This window comes from Strix uralensis, chromosome 8, assembly GCF_047716275.1.
Source record: "Strix uralensis isolate ZFMK-TIS-50842 chromosome 8, bStrUra1, whole genome shotgun sequence".
Lineage (NCBI taxonomy): Eukaryota > Metazoa > Chordata > Aves > Strigiformes > Strigidae > Strix > Strix uralensis.
The window spans coordinates 31,472,883-31,494,529 of record NC_133979.1 but is presented as its reverse complement, the minus strand read 5'-3'; the positions used below and the strand labels follow the sequence as shown (position 1 = coordinate 31,494,529).

Genomic DNA, 21,647 nt, shown 5'->3' with positions numbered 1-21,647 from the left:
TGGCGCAGTGCACGCCGGGTAGCGCCGGCGCCTCACCCTGAACGATGAGGCGGCGGCGCAGTGAGTACATATATAGGAGGGCGGGGGGAGGGGAGGAGGTCCGGGGGAAGCTCACCGCCGAGGCCACGCACGGGGTGCGCGTCACCCACGCCCCGCCTCGGGGAAGGTCTGAGAGAAGGGCCGCCAGCGGCTCCAGCAGAGCCCCGCCCGCGAGGGGCGGGTGAGCCACCAGAAAGGGGGTGGCGCCGCGGAATCAGGCCCAGCCTGGGCAGGAGAAGCCGGCGCCGGTTGCGGGGGTGGATCTCGCTCCCCCTCCCGCCCAGCTCGGCGGATGCTCGTGGCCCCGCGGTGCTTTGAGACAGACTCACGGCCGGCGTCAGTTGAGTCCAATGGGTGAGGTGGGGCACCGCTCTACAACCCAATTCAGACTACTCTCCCCCGGACACCCTTTTCCTGTCCCTCACCCCCATTCTACATAATTTAACCCCCCCAAAACCCCCCACTCTATATCATTGAACCCCCCCAACACCCCCTTCTATATCATTTAACCCCCCAACACCCCCCATTCTATATCATTTAACACCCAACACCCCCATTCTATATCATTGAACCCCTCAACCCAGTGGCAGAGGCTGGGCCCGAGGCCCCGGACGACGCGATGCGTCGTCCGGGGCCTCGGGCCCAGCCTCTGCCACCCCAGGTGAGAATAATCACAAACACCATTTTGTTTAAAAACCAGCGTTGATTTCTGCCATCCCCTCCCCAGACTTCTCCAGTCACAGAGCGGGGGGGTAGCGCCGCTGGGAAAGCAGCCTGGGCTGGTTGGGTCGAGAGGCAGCGGCGAGCTGGGAAGCAGAAGGAGATTATGTAAGGGAGGGTTGTACCCCAAAACATGGAGCTGCAACCCCCCAGCCATTCCCTCCCCTATCACACCCTCCCCAGCGCTGTCTTCCCCCAATGTATTTCCTTATAAACACCAAACCCTTAATACCCCAGCTGGGCATCCCCTATATCCCCCCACCCGTAGCAGGTTGCCTGCAATCTGGCATTACCCCCAAAACCAGGACTCACACCCCCCACACCCAAAAAGCCAGGAGCCACCCCCCAGCCTGACCCAGCAACACCCCAAGATGATGCTCTCACCTGAGAGACCTGGACAGGGTTGAAGAGAGGGACTGTCCCCACCGGTGGGGGAGAGTTGTGGGAGCCGGTCTGGAAGGGGTGCAAGGAGAGAAACTTAACAGCCACTCCCCAATTTCAGAGCCACGCCAAGCAGAGAGGTGTCCTGGACCACCCCCATCACACAGGAATACACCCCCCTCCTCTCCTCACCTGCTCTCCTGCTGACTCCCCACCATCTGCATCCCACGAGCCTTTCATCTCAATGGACACTGGCGTAACAGGAAAGGTGTTTTCACCTTGCAGTCCTCCTCGGGTATCCAACCAAAGAAAAAAAAAAAAACCTTAAAATTAAGAGGAGCAGCTTCTAAAAGGCTGACGGGGAGAGGGGCGAGGGGACCCACGCAGCATTTACCGGGGTTTCTAGAGGGAGGTTGAGCCAAAGGGCTTGTCCCAGCCGTGAGAGGGGCGTCAGGTGGGGATGGCGACGTCCGATCCTGAAACGACATCCACCCATTTAGAGCAGAAGCTCCTTGCATGGCAAGAAGACCTCTGCACACGATATCACACCGTGCTTTTGGGGTACCACTATGCACCCATCCTGCTGGAGAGGTACCCCAAGAGCTACATGCACCCAAGCTAAGGGGGAGCTACAGGGTGAGGGCAAGCAACCCCTGTCACAAAGCTAAACCACTTGGAGAGCTTAAAATTAGGCAGGAGGCTGGGCACCAAGCCTGTGTACAGGGTAAGGGGCCACCAGGGTCCATAGGTCCCCCTCTGTACCTCAGATCGACAGCTAGCTTTGGAAGAATTTCTCAAAATTTCCTGCTCTGGGACTGTAGGTCTTTCTCAACCAGGAGGAAACTTCCAGCAGAGGATCTCGCTCTAACATCTGCCTCCAGGCCCACCATCCAGCTGCAGCTGGGGATGTGACACCCCAAGGACTCAGCCAGCAGTCCTTGGCTGCTTCCCTGTCTCTGCTGCACTTCCAATTAAAGAGGTTTTTCCTTCCCTTCATCTCCTACAACCTGCCTGAGCAGTGCTGCTCGCAGCTGCTGCTTTCCGCTCCAGCGGAGGGCAAACGATCCCCACAGAGTTTGCCAAGCGCTCGGAGGACCTCCAAGATCAAAGAGGCTTTATAAATTTACAATTATTACTAATCAAGGATTCACTTCCACGCTAAAAGGGCTCCCGGTCCTGCCCTATCCCTACACAGAACGGTTATGGCCATGCATAGTGGGTGAAGGGGGACATGTGTCACCTGTCCCCATGGCTGTAGCCCTGGGTGTCACCTGGGGACAGGACAGCCTTTCATCTCTTACCTGTAGTCCCAGTGTGGGGGAGTCCGGGGCTGTCTCAGACACAGCTTTAGGAGATGTTTCCTTGGTGGGCTTCGACCGAAACCAGCCAAACCACCTGAATCCAGAGCTCTGGGAAATGGAGGTTGTCACAGTCAATGGAAATGGGTGAGAAGGGGAGGATGCCAGGGCCACCCAGATGCCCCCTGCACCAGCTGGGAGCAGGCACTGTTTTGCCCAGGTCAGGGACAGGCAAGCTCAGAACACAAGGCTTCATGTCAGCTCTGGCATGCTCACCTTATCCTCACCCGGCTTCACTGCCTCTGCTGGTGCCAGCTCTTCAGCAGTGTCTTCAGCTGCACTCTCTGAGGAAGGCCGGCTGTCATCTTCCAAGGAGATGGTGGAGCTCTCCGAGATGGTCCGAGCCCTTGCCTTTAACTCCTCCTGGCATCAGAGATTGGAGCTGCCACTTGGTGTTCCCAGAGGAGCCGCCTCAAGCATGATCAGAGCATCCCCGGGACTCCTCCATGCCAGGCTTGACGGATAGAGTCCCCAGGGACCCCCCGCATCCCTTACACAGCAGGCGGGGAGGGATAGCACCCACAGCAGGGTGCAGCAGGAAGCCCATGGTGCCAGAGGTAGGAGGCTGGAGAGGGCTACCCCAACCTGTCAGGTCCCCGAGGGGACGGCCGGCACCATGATGGGCGGGTTCCGTGCAAGTTAAGTGCGCAGAAGGACGAGCTAGTGAGTCCCAAGTGCCCCTGGGACCCCCAACAGGATGGTGTCCCTAACCCCTCTGACTCACCTGCTCTGCTGGGAGGGATGGCTGCACCCGCCCTGGGAACAGAGGGGTGCCCCGGGGCTCCCCGGCTTCTCCTGTGGAGCAGAGGGAAGGATGCAGTCAGGGTTTGGCCCAAGGAGCTCCTGCCATGTCTCAGAGGGCTTTTCAGTGCTTCTATCACCCCACTCCAGAGTGAGGCCACGTGGCCAAGATGTCCCCCCAAGAGATGCAATAAGGCCATTCTGGTCCCTGTCCCTGCCAGCACCAGGGACACGAGGTGCTGTACTGGTGCATCTCAGAAACCTGCCTCGCACTGCTGGATGTGAAGCTGGTTTTCCCACCTGGCAGGGAAGCAGCAGCACTGCCGCCGACCTGCGGCTGCCCTCCCTTGCTGCTTGGGGCGAGGTCTGCCAAAAATGAAGCCCCACCTGCCCAGGGCAGCCAGCGCTGGCGGACGCAGCTTGCACACACAGTGCTGGGACATGCGTGGCTCCACATCTGGGCAAGGTTGGAGGGAAACAAGGCGCTGGGTGAAGGCAGTGCTGGCAGGGAGCAGTGTCTGAAGTGGCACGCGTGCCATAGGGGACCACACTTCCCCAAGGGACACCCCATCCCACTGCTACTAACTGGGGACAGGCATTTTTGCATAGAAACAAGGCTGGAGCACTTACCTGTGCGTGGCACCACCTGCGGAGGGGCCTCAGCAAAATCCCCTCCCGGAGGGGTGGCTATCCCTGGGCCGAGCACAGGGGGCTGCAGCTCTTGCCCAACACTGAGCAGCGGCGATGCTGCGACCTGAGCAGGTACTGGGGGCTGGAGAGACACGTCCTGGTGGGAGCTGGGTCCCTGGGGTGGCACAGACTGGTACCACTGGTCATACTGGTGGCCTTCACTTGGGGGAAGCTCAAGGCCAGGTTCTCCATCTGCAAAAAAAACCCAAACAACCACAAAACCCCACACCTCAGGAGTTTACTCCAGTGTTTATAATTTCATCGAGCTGTTACACAGAATTCTCGCCTTTTCCATTATACATCAGTGGGAGCTGGGAGGTGAGGAGGGACCCCAGGGACCACGCGCGGGTGAGGGAGGAGGCAGGGCACTGCGTGGCAGCGGGGACCTTTCAGAGGCTTCGAGGAAGGTGGGCTGTGAAAGACCAGAGAGAAACCTCCTGGGAACATGCCTGAGGTTGCAAACAAATTCAGAAGAGGAATGCTATAGAAGCAAAGAGACCAAGCACAAGCAGCACACACCAGCAGTTCAAAGGAGCCCAGTGCCTCCAGCCTTTGCTTCCACTCCTGCTGCACACCCTGAGCACTGCAAAGCTGCAGCCTTCCACAGCAGCGCCCACAGATGAGTTTCTTGCTTTAGGCAGATTTATTCAGGGTTGTGGTTTGTTTTGTTTGAAAGGCGGGTTGAGCAAGTGGGGCTTGTTTTATTTAACACACACATTGCTCTGTCTGATGTTAGATGTGGTGCAGGCAGCACGCTGCCTTTGGTCCCAGGTGCTTGTTCCAGCTCTGCAGCCTCCGGCCAGAAACATGCTGGGCACTGGGAAGTTTCTCTCCCATCACCGTGAGTCATGGCCAGGCAGGACCCAGACCCCATGGATCTGAGCCTAGGGACAGAGTATGGCACCTCTTGGATGCAGTGTTACAAAACCCTTTGCTTTGCTGCCAGCATCACTTCCAGCCTGCCTTGGGTTGGCTTCACACCCATGAGCTGCTCCTGCACAGCCTGGAGATGCTCGAGATCCACAGGGAGGAGGATGGATGCTGCCCGGCAGGCTCAGCCAGAAAAAGTCAGTGAGAACAGCCCAGACTGTAAGGATGGAGAGGGAGATTGCTGTGACCACATGAATCCCAGCTTGGCACCTTCATTCGGGCTTTGTTTTTCCAAGGTGGGTGAATTCAGCACCAAGCCAGCTTTCTCTGCATGCAGGCCCCTCAGATGGCGACTCAGGATGGCCTTCTCAATGAACAAAAGGGCCAAGCATCAGGAAAGAGTTGCAGAGACCACATGGAGCAGACCTGGCCACTAGGAGAAGCCATCCTGTCATACCTGTGACTTTTTTTCCAGGGAGGGATGATCATAGTCTCAGCCCTGATAGCAGCAGAAGGCAATCAGGATTGATGATCCTTTTTACTGCCTGGGAGAGCTCTTTGAAGAGGCATTTGGCAGCAGCAGGGAAAGCTGATAGGAAGAAATGGCTTGGAGGAATTTGTCATGTTTTATCCTGTCTGCACCAGCCTTTATTCTCCACCCATCGGTGCCGGTGTTCCCAGCGGAAAGCTAGATCGGGGCAGCAGCAAGGAGCTGTGGTGGGGCATCCTGCTGATGGCTGTGAAGCAACGCCGATGGGTCAACAGCCTCTGCCTTGTCCATGGAGCATCCCGATGGACCAGCTAGGAAAGGAAAGCTCTCCAGCCCTTCCCTTGACAGCCACCCACGGGAGGCTCACGTCCTCATCTCAATGTCTCTTGACCCTCTGGGTGGACTGTCACTGGAGGGGGGACTCTTGGAGTCATCAAGAGGCAAAGCAAAGGGATGAAAGAGGCAGTGGGGAAGGGGAAACGCTGAGGCTTCACCAACAGGCATGCTGCATGCAGCCTGGCATGCAGAGGGATGAGCTCCTGCCCGAATCTTTGCAACTGTGAAATCCCTTTCGTTCAGCTCCAATTTGCATCCTCAGAGGACTGCCTGGGAACCGGGCTGTCTACCCCAAGGCTCAGCCAGGAGGCACGTGCTTCATCCAGCCACCCACCCCCAGCCCCCCTTCTCCTCCCGCAGCGCCCACAGGGACTCCCGAAGCTGCGGTAATTAGGCCAAATTACTCAGACTTCGTACGGAGGGCACGAGCATCAACCCCTCGGTTTGCAGCTCATCCCTGGCATCCCCGCACTAGAGGGATGCGTCCAGGCAGAAGCAAAATTTTGAGCTCTGGGGGGATGTAAGGAGCAAGGAGCAGCTGCTGAGAAATGCTCCAGGGAGCAGGGAGCTGCCTCCCAGCCCACGGCAGCACAGCTCCACATGTGGAGAAGCCTGCTGTAATGATTGCAACCTACTGCTTCATTTTCTTTACCTGCCATCGATGCGGCAGCCCAGGAGAGCCCTGGCTGAGTGGGTGTCACCTCTGGAGGAGGGTCATCTTCCACCTGCAAGGAGTCAGAGGGAAAACGTGATAAAACAGATGGAAAAAGGGGTGGTACAGGGCAAAGACTAAGGCAGCCACAAAAAAAAAAGCATGGTGCTGCATGGAAAAGCATGGAAAGCATGGTGCTGGTGGGTCTGGGGCTCACAACCCACCCTGAGCTGTGGGTGCCCAGGTTACAGATGACACCCGTACCAGCACTGTCACAGCTCTTCTCCTGCAAGTGAAGGGAGCTGCAGCGTCACCGCCCTGCTGAGAGCAGGCAGGAGGGGAAACGGGAGGCAGAAAAGGGCACAAAACCAAAAGCAGGCATGAAACCTGAATGAAGAGCATTAATCCAAGTACCAGAACACAGTTAAGGGACTCAAGAGCACACGTCTGCAAGGTGATGCCTCACCAGTATCCTCTGCAACATCCTTACTGCAAGAGGAGATCGTCATTTACCCACCATCCCTGACTGCCCTCCTTGAGCCAAGACAAGGAGTATTTTGCCCCACGCAAAGCTCTTTAGCCCTCCCTGCTCACACCCTCGGGATCTGCAACCCTCCTGCTGAAGCTGCAGGTCCCACAGCAGAGACCGCACCTCTGAGCTCACGAGCCAAGGGAAAAGGCACCTGAGTAACAACGGCCTTGGAACCTCCATACCCATCCACTCGGATTCAGGGCAGAGGAAGAGGATGCTCCTGCAGACAAACCACCACACAGACCAGCTGCCCCACAGCACCCCCATGTCCTCCTTACCTCCCACTCCCGGCAGCAGGCTCGGAGCTGTACCAGCCAGTCAGGCTCCAGCATCTGGTCCTGCTCCGGCATCTCCAGGAGCAGAGGGTCAGAGAGCTTCAGCCGCTCGGCTAGCTGTGGAGCCAGGAGGGCAACAGAGCTCGTCACACATCTCATCTCCGCAGGGAAGAGACCAGCCCTTGCAGCAATTGCACAGGGCCAGGCACACAGGCCCGGGGGAAAATAGCACCAGAGCTGCACTTCTTCATAATACAGGGGTAAAAGTAATACCAGCCTCTTGTGCAAGACTTATTCCCTCTCCTGCATTGCCACAGAGAGGTGCTGGCCCATCCTGTGCCCTGCAGAGTGCCTCTCAGTAGAGCCACCTCAGTTACCTCCAGAGATGTTAAAGTGACAATGTCAAAGAGGCTCTTCCCATCAGAGAGGCAGGTAACCACTACCATCCTTTTCTCCTCTGAGGGAAACGAACACCTTTAATCCCACTTAACAGCCAGCCCGGAGCACCAGCAGGTTTGCAGGACACCCTACCAGGAGCCCTGGAAACAGCCCAGCTCCCAGGGCTGTGCATCAACCCCTCACCTACCCTACAAGGACGGATGGGAGCTGGTAGGGTTTGAGCCGAGGACTCACCCAGCCGTTTCCTCACCTGGCTTTGCAACAAACATTACCATCACTAATAACCACCCAGAAAACAACAAAAATGCAGGGTTGGGAGGGACTTTCTGAGGTTACCTAATCCATCTGCCAATGCTCAACAAAATCCTGTGTGCCCACACCAGCCCATGTTTGTCTGATTTGCACTTACAAATCTCCAAGGAGAAGATTTCACAGCCTCCCCAGCCTGTCCTGATGTTTAATGTCTTTAGAGCTAAAGAGTTTTTTCTTAATATCTAAGTGAAATCTTCCCTACTGCAAATTAAGCCTCTTGATTCCTGCTCCCACAGAAGCTGCGGGGACAGTCAGGCACCATCCCCTGAAAAGCAGCCTCCTGCATGCCAGAGGGCTGTTATCACATCCCCCATACCCCTTCCTCCCCCAGCGTATCTTGCCTGGAAAAAATAACCCCGAGGCCTTCTTCAGAGGTCATTTCCCCTCAATCTCTTATCACCCCTGCTCTTCTCTTCTGCATTTGCTCCAATTTGTCCCTGTCTCCGAGCGCAGCGTCCCAAACACAGCACGGTGCCCCAGCCAAGACCCCCGAGACCCAAGCATGGGGGGATTATCACCTCCTTGTCTCACACATGCCGTTCCTGCTCTCGCAGCCCAGAATAACATTATAACATTGGATCTTTTTTTTTCTTTTTTGCAAGAGCATCCTGTTATCATGCTGCTGCTCGGTATTTTTTCCATGCTCCACTATCTCCCCCAGGTCCCTCTCGGCAGTATTGCTGCTCTGTGTTTAATTTCTCCTGCAAGAGCAGGGTCCGTGCTGCCCTGGCTGCAGCCATCATAACAACATGCAGCTCCAGCTACCATCAGCAGAGCAACAGGCTCTTCTGGGGCGACCCGTCCCACCAGCCCAGGGTGAGATGGAGGGCTCCCTGCAGAGCTAAATCCCAGTCTGGAGAAATTGCTTAGACAAGGGTCCAGTTTTAAGACAGCTGGATGAGGGGAGATGACGCTCAAAGCACCACTTCTTATCCGAGTCTTTACTGAATTTTCTCTTACTGGTATCGACCCATTTCTCAGGCATTTATAAAGCTCCCTCCCCACTCCTTCGCACCCATTTATCTTCTACGTTTTGCTATGAGGCTGCCACATCAAGGGCCACCACAAGCCGTCTAGAGGTGACGTTGCAGCTCAGCCACACAAGTCTTGGCTATCCCTCCCACACCAGTCCCCATCAGCCAGTTCTTCCTGTTCCCAAAGTTTTTTAAGACAACGTCCAAACCAGCACAAAACACACTTCCTAACTCCAGGAGGTTACACCTAGAGATCACCCACGCAGCTGCACTGGCCACAGAGACTGGCCATGGAGAGTGGAGTAACCCAACACCCAGCCAGGAGCTTGCAGTACCTACAGACCCACTGTCCCATCACTTTGCAAACACACATGTGTTCCTCCTAAATCAATTGCAGGAAAGAGGAAATTATAAGCATGATTACTCCTAAACGGGGGGAATGTTTAATCCAAAAGCTAATGTGCACTTTGATTCAATATTAATGAACCAGCACCTGGTTGTATATCGTCCCCAGCTTCAAAAGAGGGGAAGTCTTAATCAAACACTAATGTGTATCATAATTTGTAACACAGTCTAAAACATCAAAGACAAGAGCGTCTACAAATGCACTAGTTTTTCAGATGAAAGTGTGTTCTCCCAGGAGAAGCATTATCCCCAGCAGAACAGCAGATCTGAGAGGCTGTTAGACAGTAAATAGGTTTTGACGACGGGGTGGGGGGGCTGCGCAAGCCAAATTTTGGACTATTTCTGCAGCACCCGCTTCAGACAGGCATCCTCGCTGCCTCTCATCTCACAGCACTGTGGCTTTTGCCGTCCTCCTGACAGAGGAAGGCTTTGAGCGGCCTCAGCACTGCCCTGGTGATGTGCATGGAGTGGGCAGATCCACTCTCCCAAGAGCCTGACCTATCCAGGGGACTTGGGACACTCTGCTTCACCCCACCCCACCCCAGCTCATGAAGCAGAGGAGCTGGGCTCAGTGCTACAAGCTGGGACATGCTCCGATTCACTGTCACCCCAAAAGAGCCCCTGTCAGGTAAATGAAATTATGGTATGATGTGCCGGAGGGGAAATGTCAAGCACTCACACTTGAGCTTCTTAAGTTGGTGCCATTTAGAAGTTCAAAAAGCCTCTCCAGAATAAAAAACATCCTTTGCTTCCAAATAACTCTGCTCCTACTTGGCAGTCAATGCAATTCCTTTGTTTTCTACCCTAAATCCATGGGTATTAGGGACCTCATGGAGGTGCTGGCTTTGCTGTACTTGGCACACACCAGACAGCGAACCCTGGGGGGCTGCTCAGAGATGCCAAGCACCCCCAGTCACGGGAAACCCCAAGAATATTTCCCACCACACCAGGTCCTGAATGGGTACCACACCCTGCCGAGGACAAGACTCACCTTCATCACTTGCTGGGCCAGGACGGGGTGGCTGGCCAGATCCTGGCCCAGGAGGACAGTGGCGATCTGCTCACAGTATTGCAGGGCCTGGGCTGGGAGCCCGTAGTCGGCCAAGCGAGAGGCATAGAGGAGCTTGTACGCCTCGGGAGAGGGAAGCAGAGCAGACATAATAGGTGAGCAAGGAGATATGCCATGACAGAGGGAACCCACAGGCAAGGGCATCATCCCAGCATGACTCAGAGCACCCTGGGTCATGGGTTTCATCACCCAGAGGTCACCTGCGACTTAGGGACACCCCCACCCATCCCCATGGGGCCATCCAGCCTTGCTCCCCAAACCACAGCGCTGTCACAAGGCCAGGCTAGCCCAGAGCCAGCAGACGGGCAGCAGGGAGAGGACGCCAGCCCACCACCTTCATTTATCCACCCGATCTGTGCAGCGCCCGAGGCAGCGGCAGCTGGGTGCTTATTTGTAATGTGAAAAGCCTACCTATTATAATCGCAGAGAGTAGGAAGGCAACCAGACCTGAGCAAGCACTGATCAAACACACCATGCCCCAAGCCCTGCCCAAAGCCCTGCCCTGGAGGAGCCCCTCAGCCTGGACAGCCTCCCCATCGTTCCCAAAGCTCAGTGAGGGGACAAGCCTTGGAGAGCAGTCCGAATCCCTGGCTTCAGGGGGATGGATGCATGTTTAGGGGCAGGTCTGAGCTACTGCACCAGATGTGTTTGTGCATGTCTGCTACCTGGAAGGGAAGCAGGAAGGATTCACGCTGTCGTAGCTGCTGGCAGTACTCGAAGATTTCCATCCGCTGGATGGCCTCTGTCCTGGCAAACTGGGCAAACGCCTGACTGCAGAGGACAGGGGTAGATTCAGCAAACAGGAGCAGAGCTCTCTCCCCAGACAGCCCCACACACAGATTCACAGCTCCACCGCTGTGCCAGTCTGCAGCTGGAGAGGCCCAGAGCAAAGCTCACAATAAGAGCATTAAAACCCCACAAACAGGGATTGCTTTTGCATAACAGTGAGATCCCTAGGATGGGGAGAAGGTAGGACACTTTGCTCTGGCAAGAGCACCGCCTCCTGGGCTCGCTCACCGGTGGTTGCTGCCCAGCAGAGCCATGCGGTCTGCCTTTGCCCCAAAGTAACCGAAAGGAATATCTGCCATCAGGTAGCAAAAATGAGCTGCTTCAACTGCTCCCCTGCCAGCTGGATGGGAGGTAAAAAAGACAAACATTTAGTCCAGAGACAAACATTTAGTCCAGAGAAACAGGTCACTGTGTGCTCAGCATTGCTTTGGAGGCCTCCCAGCTCACATGAAAACCCAAATCCAACTGCCCCACTTTTCTTCCCTGTCCATGCAGACCCTGATACCTCCTTTCTCCCTGTTTTTTATCTGTTTACCCCAATTGCTGTTTTCTGTACCTCAGAGAGGGTTTAGGTTTAGTGGTAGGACCAGGGGAGCCTGAGCAGGGTCCAGCTCCAGCTTCAACTCTGCAGGGTGCCATTATTGGCATGAAATCCCCAGGAGTCCCTGCCACCAGGAACAAGCCTCAGTTCCCACAGTTACAGATGCGCTCCCCGGGTCCAGCTGCTCCAGGTGTCTCCATGAGAGCAGCTATGGCTGTGCCTGAGTCCAACTTATCTGCCAGCATGAAGGGCAGCGAGATCTATCAACGCCTCATCCCTGCCACCACACAGGCACTGCAGCTCTGGGGGTACAGACACGCATCCCCCATCTCAGCACCAACGCACATCCACGCCAGCATGTCCACCCACCATTACAAGGCAGTGGGAACAGAACTGCTCACAATGGCCTCAGCTCACCCAGAGTGTCTCCCATGGTGATGATGGCTCGGCGATTCAGCTCCATGTCTCCCACTTTGTTGGACAACATTACGGCCAGGTGAGGCCTCCAGTCTCCCCACGTGGCATCCCCACAGTACTGGAGGGAGACAAGAGGAGAGTGAAAGTGAGCAGAGATGGTCATTACAAGGTGGGTGTCACAGGCAGGTGACAGCACAGGGGTACACGTGTCGGGGCCAGCCTCTTGCTCACAGACCAGCGCTGACTGAGGGATCCTTCCTGACATAAGCTGGAAGAGGGTCTGCAGGGGGTCATTGGTGGCCAGTGTGCTGGTGAACCTGTGAGGAGACAGCAGAGATAGGGCTGCCATGCCAGGACCCCAAACACTCATTCACCTCCAAGGGCATATCCCAAACACCCCAGGAAATCCTGAGGGACTTCCAACAGATGGCAGAAAAGAACATCAGCCCACCAGGCTGATGATCTGCATTACCTCCAGAGCAGGCAAGTCTCCAGGACAACGCTGGATAAAACCTCCTTAAAAGGATTTGGTTTGCACAAGACAGAAAATTTCTGTTTAATTCTCCCTGAAGGGATCAACCTGATCCAGACTAAGTACGTTAATCCCACCAGAAAACGATCATACAAGTGGGATGAACAACTCAGACCAGGCTGGATCACGGTGAGGATGGCTTAGCTCGCCCTACCCCGATGGCTGCCTTTGCTAGGGCAGCAGGGGCAAAGCCAAAGGCTCAATAAATCCACCCCACATCTCCAGGGAATGGCTTTCCTTCTGCTTTCCAGCCCCCACTTGGTTTCTTCTGTCCTCGGGATGTCCAAAGAACTCAGGCCCATCTGGATGGATGCCCCCTCTTCCCTTTGCCCTCTCTCAGAGGGTCCATCTGAAATCAATGCTCTTTTTTCAGTGCTGAAAGCTGAGTACACCCAAAGGGATAACACACTTGGCAAAGCCAGTCACAGAGAATCAGACCTTGCTTCTCCAACTTACCCGGTGAGCACCCAGCTGTAGGTTCGAGGGTCCATCTTGCTGGAGAGGAAGAGGGCATGGCCCCACAGCTGGTTTCTCATGGCCCAGACCAGAGCATCCTGCAGCCACAGTGGAGAAGAAAAAGAGTTTCCACTAACTCCCCCACCTTCCTCAGCTGCCAGGGGACCCTCTGCTCATCCAGCTCAGAGACGAGCTCTGATGACTGCTCTGATTTTAACTAAAACCCTCCAAAAAAACTCTTCCACATTCACAAAGGCCCCTCTATTTTTCTACCTTGCCATGATGGCAAGAACTGGGACCTTCATAGTAATATTGTCTTTCCTGGAGTACCAGGTCTGTGCTGCCTGTTAGCTCTCAAGGCCCCCACTGTGGGATCCCAGGCTGAGCACCCAAGCTTCTCTGCATCGAACCTGTACCTTTGGTATCCCTTGAGATGACAGAATCATCTAGGTTGGAAAAGACCTTGAAGATCATCTGGTCCAACCATGAACCTCACACTGACCGTTCTCAACTCCACCAGATCCCTCAGCGCTGGGTCAACCCGACTCTTCAACCCCTCCAGGGATGGGGACTCCCCCCCTGCCCTGGGCAGCCCATTCCAACGCCCAACAGCCCCTTCTGGACAGAAATACATCCTAATATCCAGTCTAAACCTTCCCTGGCGCAGCTTGAGGCCATTCCCTCTTGTCCTATCACTTGTTACTTGGTTAAAGAGACTCGTCCCCCCCTCTCTGCACCCTCCTTTCAGGGAGTTGCAGAGAGCGATGAGGTCTCCCCTCAGCCTCCTCTTCTCCAGACTAAACCCCCCCAGTTCCCTCAGCCGCTCCTCAGAAGACCTGTGCTCCAGACTCTTCACCAGCTTCATTGCCCTTCTCTGGACACACTCACATAGCTGCAATTAAACCTGTAGTGCTGATAAAAGCCTCTGCATCTTGTCTTCATTCAAGGCCCCATCCCAGCTCCCAGTGGTGGGAAATCACTGCCATTAAGCCCTGTTGTACAAGCAGCTTGCAGGGTTGATACCACAAAAGTCATCCCTGTGTCCTGGATCTGACCCGCCGCTTACTTTCTTCCTGCCATAGTAGAGGAGTTTGGTGAACTTCTCCACTATCTGTGCCTGTGTCTCCACAACAGGAGGGACTTCCCCTGTGATGAGGTCCAGCGTCCCTGGCTGACGCGCCATCCACTCATCATCTGTCAGGCCGATCAGGTTTGCTGTGGGGTTTTGCCTCTTGTACTTCTCCTGGCGCCTGCAGTCTTTCATCAGCAGCTCGGCCGTGTCTGAGCCCACCATGGACTGCAAAAGGGAAAGTGAAGAGCGAAGTCCATGGAGGCTGCCCCATAAGTGAAGGATGACGGTGCTTCCAGTCCAATAGCCTATCCTTGTCCCAGCACACCTCCCCAACAAGACCAGCCTTGGCCACCAGTTCACAGTCTTGGAGGGCAAAGGGTTCAGCAGAACTAACAAGACCTTTCACAGCACTCACTCTGAAGATCGCATTCATCTGCTTCCAACAAGGAGCCACAGATTAGATTGGGAGGATTTCATTGGGTTAAGGGAATAATCCCCTTCTAAGCATAAATGCTGGCTCCTTGGCAAAGGTGGCAACAGTCCCTTTCACAGCTGCTGTAGCATTGAGCTCTTGGTAGTTCACAAGAATGAAAAGCAATCCAGTAGAAGAGTTTGCTCCAAATATCCAGGCAATACTAAACTGATTGATGCTACTGTGAGAATGGGATGCTTTTAAGGTACACCCCCCTGAAAACAGCAACTGGATCAAGAGGCACACAAGGGGCATATAAATTGTTTCACTTCTAAGAACAAGAGAGTCAGCTCCTTCCCATGGGACACCTACCCCATTCTGCTGGCAGAGGAGGACCAGGAGTTTCCAGAGAAGAGCTGAATCTCTGCCTCTCTGTGTTGAGAGATCACAGCTTGTGGCCATCTTCCGCTGGCAGAATGTCATCACATTTGCCTTGTGCTGATCTTCCCTACAGCAGCAAAGAAAGGCATCAAAAGAAAGCCAAGGCAATCTAGGACATCATTCAGACTCAGAACATCCCCAGGTTCACTGATGAGTATGCCAAAGACACAAAGTGAGAGACAGAGAAGATCCTGTGTCAACAACCACATACCACCCTAGTGACACCAAGCTCAAAAATGCTTAAATTTCATCATCATTATGACTCTTTGCAGATTTCTGTGTTTCAGGCGTGCAAACTCTCTTTGCCCTCCTGATAATACTTTCATCCATCCATCTGAGAAGAGGCTCAGTTTTGCTTAGCTGCACTGCTGTTACAGCCATGGATATCCAAGGCTGTAGGAGCAGGCACAATACAGGCAGTATCTTTGACTAACTGGCACAGTGCAGGGGGGAAGACATGCTTGTGACCACACAAACCCTTTGGGTCTGAAACAGAAGCAGAAGCCTTTAAGCTATGTGTGAACCAGGCAGAACTGCTGTCATACAATAAAAAAAAATAAATCAAAGAGTTGGAAAGAGAAGGTGGCTGACAGACAAGATCAGCCAGGGGAGAGGGATCAGTGAGGGAGATGCTGATCCTCACTCCATTACACCAACATATCATATGGATATTCCCAATATCCCCTTCAGCACAGGTGGTAACCTCTAGGTCTTCTACACAGCTTCTGGGCATACGCAGCTCTTTTTCTCTGGTTTTCCTCCTTCTGCACGCTCCTTTTCTCTCCCCACTTTGGTTACAAGTGGCCAGAAGACATGCTGGTGTAACCAGCACAATAGAGAGACAGCCTGATGCAATACACCATGATTCATCCCCAGGCTCACACTGGATGAAGGTGCACACTGAGTGTGACATTGCCATCTCAACAGTCTCAGGGGACAAAAGCCTTAGGAAAAGCCAAACCGCAGGTTGACCCAGGGCTTTAGACATCCAAAGAGATCTCCCAAAAATCTGTCTTCTGGGACATGAGTACAAAATAAGGTCAGACATACAAACCACACTAAACCCACACCCTATGAATATTCAAAAAAGCCATCTCCCACAATCCAAACCAACCTACACCACAGCAGATGGGCTGGACTCCCAATCTAAACCTAGACTTGGCCTTTGCAGATATCTCAAAACCATGGGGACCCTAAAGCCTGCCTTGAGTTCATGTCTCCTCCCAAAGGAGAGGTGCTCCCAGGCCAGCCATGCCAGCACAGCCAGGAGGACACAGCTCCTGGACCTGCTGGTGCAGCATACCTGGCCAGGGGCCCCGGGAAGGCCTGTAGCTCCTCCAGCTCTTTCGTGTCATGAAGGATTACCTAAAAAACAAGAGCAAATTCAGCAGCTGGACTCCAGCAATCAGGACAGCCCCAGCTGGTCTAGCTGAAAGTCAGTGCCTTGGCCAAGGGTTCAGCACTGTTGGTGAACCCATTCTCTGTGCTGTCTTAAGGTAACCCCAGAGCATAGACCCTAAACATCACACAGACCCCAAGGTCTAGGAAAGAAATGTCTGTTGAGATGGCATCTGCTTCCTTTAGAAGGCAAAAGAGGAGACTGAAATGCTGTGGTAGGCTCAGGGGATGGATATGGCCTCTATATTGGAGCACCTCAGAAAGGTTAGCAGAATTATCCTTCAGAGAGGTATGGACCACATCTCTCCCTATCAGACTGAACAGGTCACAGATGACAAAGCTTACGGAGCTGAAGGAGCAGGATGCAAGGCCTGGAAGCAATGTCCAGGCACAGGCTGGCATGATGCAGACTCAAGGGTCTGAGGGGGCTGGAGATAGACCAGGCTTTAAGGAGGCTGTTCGGGTGATGAGTCCTCTCCTCAGGGCAAAAGGAGCCACTCCAGCAAGGGGACCGAGGGCAGTCTGGGGTGCTGGGCTGTGTCATACCTCCAGGCTGTGTAGTTCAACACGGGCTAGCTGCCCCTCTGCAGGGCTGTGGGGACACACCAGCACCAGCTGGCCTCCAGCTCCAAGGCACACTGCGACGTGCGGCAGTGAGAACTTGAAGGGTACCACCGGAGCTGGGGTGGACACCAAGGGCTCCTCTGCAACGACACACAGGCCACCGTGAGTCTCCTCAACTTGACCCCACACCACCTCCAGTATGGAGGACACAACCATGTCCCAACCCGGCCCTCTCACCAACCCCCCTATGCAAGAACTGTCCCCTAAAGCAGAAGGCATGCATGGCAGCTCCTGCACCTACCAGGGCAGAGCCACCGGACCATTCACCCACCCCATAGTACCCCAGTCATGCCTTGTGCCTGCACAACCTCTTCCAGGAAAGGTCCAGACTGCAAGACAGCAAATCTCCTAACTCCAGCCATTTATTTCCTTGTTCCTGCCTTATCAGAGCGGGCCAGGACCCCATCACACCTCACCTGCTTGTGCCAGGCTCCAGGACCCCAAAATTGTGGGGTCGTAGTGGTCGGCACCATCACGGATGTACTGGCTGAGCTCATAGCCGCTGGAGCTGAGCCCTGACTCACGGTACTGCAGGAGCAGGCTGGGCTGGCCTGAGGGCTGCAAGGAAGGGAGAAAACACAAACCTGACTGAGGAACTAGGGACACCGCTGCTTTTCTGCTCCCAGGGCAGTGGGACAGGCTCTGCTGCTCAGTGAAAGTGCCCAGTGGGAGAAGCACAGCACAGCCGATTTCCAAGCAGCTCATTCTCTTCATCACCGTAGGTTCATCATGGCATGTACCCTGGTAATACCCAATGGCTTTTAAAATAATTTAAATCCGCCATTGGTCTAGCCCAACAGCCTTCCTAGCCCTAACATGGACTCCTCAACACAGCCAGCAGACAGGGCTTGGGAGCCCGAAAAAACATTGCCCAGGAGCAGATCAAAGCTCCTGTGGTGGTTTTGATCTTTTCATTTTCTCTTGGCAAAACACAGTGATTGGGGCGAGTGTGATGGAGCAGACCTTGGTGGACAGAGCTGAAAATGACACACAGCTTTGGCTACCTAGGGAAGATGCAAGAGAGCAGCCCACCAAGCCTGGATTTCTGTCCTGCTCTCAGTCCCGTGCAGGAGTGGTGCAGAGCCCTATGCCTGGAGGAAAAACAGCCCAGCAGATGGAGAGTTCATAAATACTAATAACCCACTATAATAATCCCCAGAGACTGTTAAGCACCGAGTACAACATAGCAAAGCAGCCCTTTTCTCTTCAGCCTTCTTCCCAGCTGGAGGAGGGACACACAGATTTCTGCCAAGATCTCTGGGAGATCCCCAAGCCTTTTGTCCTCCACCCCTGCCCATCTTGAGGTTACCTCTCGAAGCTGGCCACTGGCCTCTCCCAAATCGCTGCCAAGGGTTTCTCCCCCTGCACACTCGGGCCGGGCAGTCGACACGTATCTCTCCTCGTAGGAGCCGTAGGTCTGCGTCCTGCAGAAGGGAGCAAAAGGCGGTACCATGAAGGTCAGAGATTTTGGTCACCAGTCACAAACCTGCTAATTTTGCAGCAGGTGGTTGCACCAGGTGATGCCCAGACTCCCCACCCCTACCTGTCCTGTCCCAGGGTGGTCATGGTCAGGTTGGGGTGGTAACCCCTGTAGTAGTGCTGGTCCCGGTAATTGGTACTCTTGCTGTAAGGCTCCCCCTGTCTCAGGTCTAGGGAGAGAATCAAGATTTAGCATTGCCCCTCCAGAGCAACAGGCCATAATGAAGTTGCAAAAGAAAAGCAATGAGTCAAGCAATTTTCCATGCACACCCCATTTGCTTCCAAATTAGTCCGACATATTGGAGGGATGATAAAGGCCTGTGCACATTTGCCAACACAGCTCTGATGTCCTTTCCTCTTTCCTCCCTCCCTTTTTCTTCAGCCCAAGAAATCCACAAACAGCAAAAACAAGGCCCCGGCCACCAAGATCACACAGCACCATCAGCATCGAGTTCACCTTGGAACCGGGAATGACACAGGTTTTTAGCCACGGAGATCAAGATCAAACATTCCCTTGGGTGCGCCTAGTTCCTGCTCACATTTCCCGAGTGCAAACTGAGGGCAGTGCTGCATGGGGAGAACAGCACCGACAGACCAGGAGCGTGAGGAGGAGAAAGCCCTGGGGATGTGCAAGCCCTGGGGGAAGAACCCATCCTGGAGAAAGGTCTCTTCTCCTGCAAGCAAGTTCCCTCCATCCCCAGACCCAAAGGATAAGCCCATACCTCTGTCATTCTGCCAGGCCACCGGCTGCCGCTGGTGGCTTTGGTAGGTGTAGTCATCCCCGTAGCTGGCTGCTGGATACTGCCAGTGAGGGTCTTCATATCCTTGCCTGAAATGCAACCCAACATACTTAATCTGAGAAAGAAAGGGCACCTCTGCAGGTTCTGGACCACATCTAGGGTTAGACTCATGTCCCAGATGGGACCTTCAGAGGCAGAAAGGGTGATGGAAATAAAGGCACATCCCCGCTCAGGTGCCCTGCTCATCGGCAGGGCCAGAAACTGGTCCCGCATCATGCCTGGAAGGAGCAGCAGGAAGTTTGGATACTTTCCCACTCCCATCTATGAGAAAGTTGTGCACTGCAGTTTCAGGTGATGCCCAATTTCAGCTCGATGGTGTGGACTTGTCCCGAGGATCAAATTTCACCCACGTTTTAGGAGAAGTCCCCCAAAAGCATCGTCTCCACCAGACTCTGGAGCTGCTGTGTCCACCACACAGCTCAGCAGGTCCCCCCAACACCAGAGCCCAGCCCCAACCTAAACCACCCACCCAAGCGCTTGCGTACCTAAACCCTTCACAATTTACACAGTGGTTTGGTCAGCCCCGTGTAACACCCCCCTTCCCAGTGCGACCGTCATACAACCTCAGCACAAAACCCTGCATATCCGCACCAGAACTCGCAGAGGGCAATAACTTGGGCAAATCAACCCAAATTTGCTGGAGCACTCGAAGCTTGCTCTCGGCACTGAGAGCATTCTCTAGCCCACGTTTTATCCTTCCGCCCTCCACTGTTGCAGCAGCTGAGCTTGCAAGCTCCTATATTACCATTTGTATTTTTATTGTTCACCTTGCACTTCGTAAAAAAGAACTGCATTTCATCAAACTTGCAGAAAAAATGCACCTTGGGACCAAGACGAAGCCTGTAAAACGGCAACCGCAGAAGTCACAGCTGTAAGAAGAAATGGGAGCTGCAACTGCTACACAGCCTTAAATATAGAAGTCACTGGCTGCATTAATAGCCGGACATCACCTAATCATGCACTGCCTCCTCGAGGCTGCTCGCTGCTTCCCCTGTGCAGTTACAAGGGCAGGACCCGTGTCGCAAGCCCAGGAGAGTAGTGAAATGGTCAAATCTGATTTTAAGAAGGTTTACAAGGAGGTGGCTCAGTGCCAGAATCGCAAAGTTGGGCAGCTCTCACCTGGAGTACGGCCTGTTGGGGTAGCTGCTTTCATAGTGCTCAGCCCGAGATGCCGGTCTGCGGGCAGCATCCCTCTGGGGGTGTTGGCCCTCATCCCAGGGGTGGCTGGGGGGGTGGGTCCCATCCCAGGAGCCGGGCCAAGGTGGGGGTCCCACGCGGAGGAGCTGCCGCCCAGGCTGCGGTGGGGGGCCACGGCGTGCCTCTCCCCACGGCCCCCAGGCTGCCTGCCTCTCCCAGGGCTGGGGCGGCCGGGCAGGGGCCCAGGGGTCCATCACAAGCTTGCCAGCAAGATCCTCTCTGGTTCTGGGGTGGGAGGGGAAGTTAAGTCCCAAAAGGCTTTAGTGGCCTGCAAGCAATGAGATGAGTCACAGTGTGTTTGATCACCCCTGCAAAGCCCCTTGTGAAGCCTGTTGCTACCTACTCTCTGCTTTCAAGAGCCTGCTGGAAACCCAGCATCCTTTCCAAAATGCCCAGAGGCAAAGAAAAACCATCTCTACATCTGTCTAAACTTGAAGCTCCTCTTAAAACACCAGGATGAAATGATCCATTTTTGAAAGCAACAGGCACCCAGCTCTTCGTGTAGCAAGAGGTATCACCCAGGTAGCATCCTCCCGCCACGCCAGCCAGCCTTGCAAAGCACCACCACTCACAGCCTCCCCAAGCAGGTGAGAAATCAGCTTTACCTCCGTGACAAGGTGGTGAAACCTCATTTTATGCATGGTAGGAGAAGGAATATTGGCAAAGCTATGAGCAGGACCAGGAGAATTATTCTGGAAGAAATGAGTAGGGATGGAGGCAGGGAGAAATGGAGCTTTGCTCATGTGAGCCATGAGATGAGGTGGAAACAGGGATTTCCTCCTGCCTTTCAGCTCCAGCAAGAGCGTAGCAGTTCAAGCAGACACCAGTTTTACTTATAACGGTCCCACACAGAAAAGAAAACCCTAAGGACAACATGTGGGTGAAGCCCCAGCTGCTAGCGGGGGGGATGCCACCCTCAAGCCCCCCATGTCTCCTCTTGCATCATCAGTACCCAAGCTGCCTCCACCACAAAGGCTCACGAACCTCCCCAAGGCAGGCAGATAGCCAGATGCTGTCTGAACCACTTGTCACCCCCTCACACTCAAAGTTTAAGGCATTTTGGGGTCATTTCAGGGCTGGGAGGGGCACACACACAGGTCTGAACAAAGGTGGCTCAGTTTGTGCCTCTTCTAGGTGAAACCAGGGTTAAATAGCCCCCAGGCACAAGCATCCAGGCACCCATCATTTTGGTCCCACCAAGGGCCCCCCTAATTATCAGCCAGGGGTTCCCACCACCATCCACCCC

The 21,647-nt window shown here is 54.4% G+C and overlaps 1 protein-coding gene across 1 annotated transcript; it reads right to left on the bottom strand.

Moving 5' to 3' along the window:
- Positions 1-722: 722 nt before the first annotated feature.
- SEC16B (SEC16 homolog B, endoplasmic reticulum export factor) lies at positions 723-20,604 on the bottom strand. The gene is made up of 25 exons (XM_074877008.1): positions 20,324-20,604; positions 19,127-19,233; positions 18,469-18,574; positions 18,235-18,349; positions 17,342-17,483; positions 16,848-17,005; positions 16,207-16,268; positions 14,835-14,970; positions 14,045-14,275; positions 12,979-13,076; positions 12,226-12,307; positions 11,991-12,108; positions 11,261-11,372; positions 10,909-11,014; positions 10,166-10,306; positions 7,088-7,201; positions 6,278-6,350; positions 3,870-4,121; positions 3,223-3,293; positions 2,715-2,861; positions 2,442-2,549; positions 1,535-1,616; positions 1,333-1,430; positions 1,144-1,212; positions 723-845 (listed from the first exon to the last, which is right to left on the bottom strand). The coding sequence occupies exons 1-25, from the start codon at positions 20,593-20,595 to the stop codon at positions 777-779; spliced, it is 3,069 nt and encodes a 1,022-aa protein (XP_074733109.1). The 5' UTR covers positions 20,596-20,604; the 3' UTR covers positions 723-776.
- Between the last annotated feature and the right edge of the window lie 1,043 nt (positions 20,605-21,647).

What these genes read in the sequence shown, in the direction of transcription:
- SEC16B (XM_074877008.1), bottom strand. Translation starts at nt 20,595, where the DNA reads ATGGACCCCTGGGCCCCTGCCCGGCCGCCCCAGCCCTGGGAGAGGCAG. An exon ending in TTCCCGGGGCCCCTGGCCAG is followed by an intron (nt 14,971 to 16,206) that starts GTATGCTGCACC and finishes TTGCTGCTGTAG; the next exon opens with GGAAGATCAGCACAAGGCAA. An exon ending in TCTACTATGGCAGGAAGAAA is followed by an intron (nt 13,077 to 14,044) that starts GTAAGCGGCGGG and finishes CTGTGGCTGCAG; the next exon opens with GATGCTCTGGTCTGGGCCAT.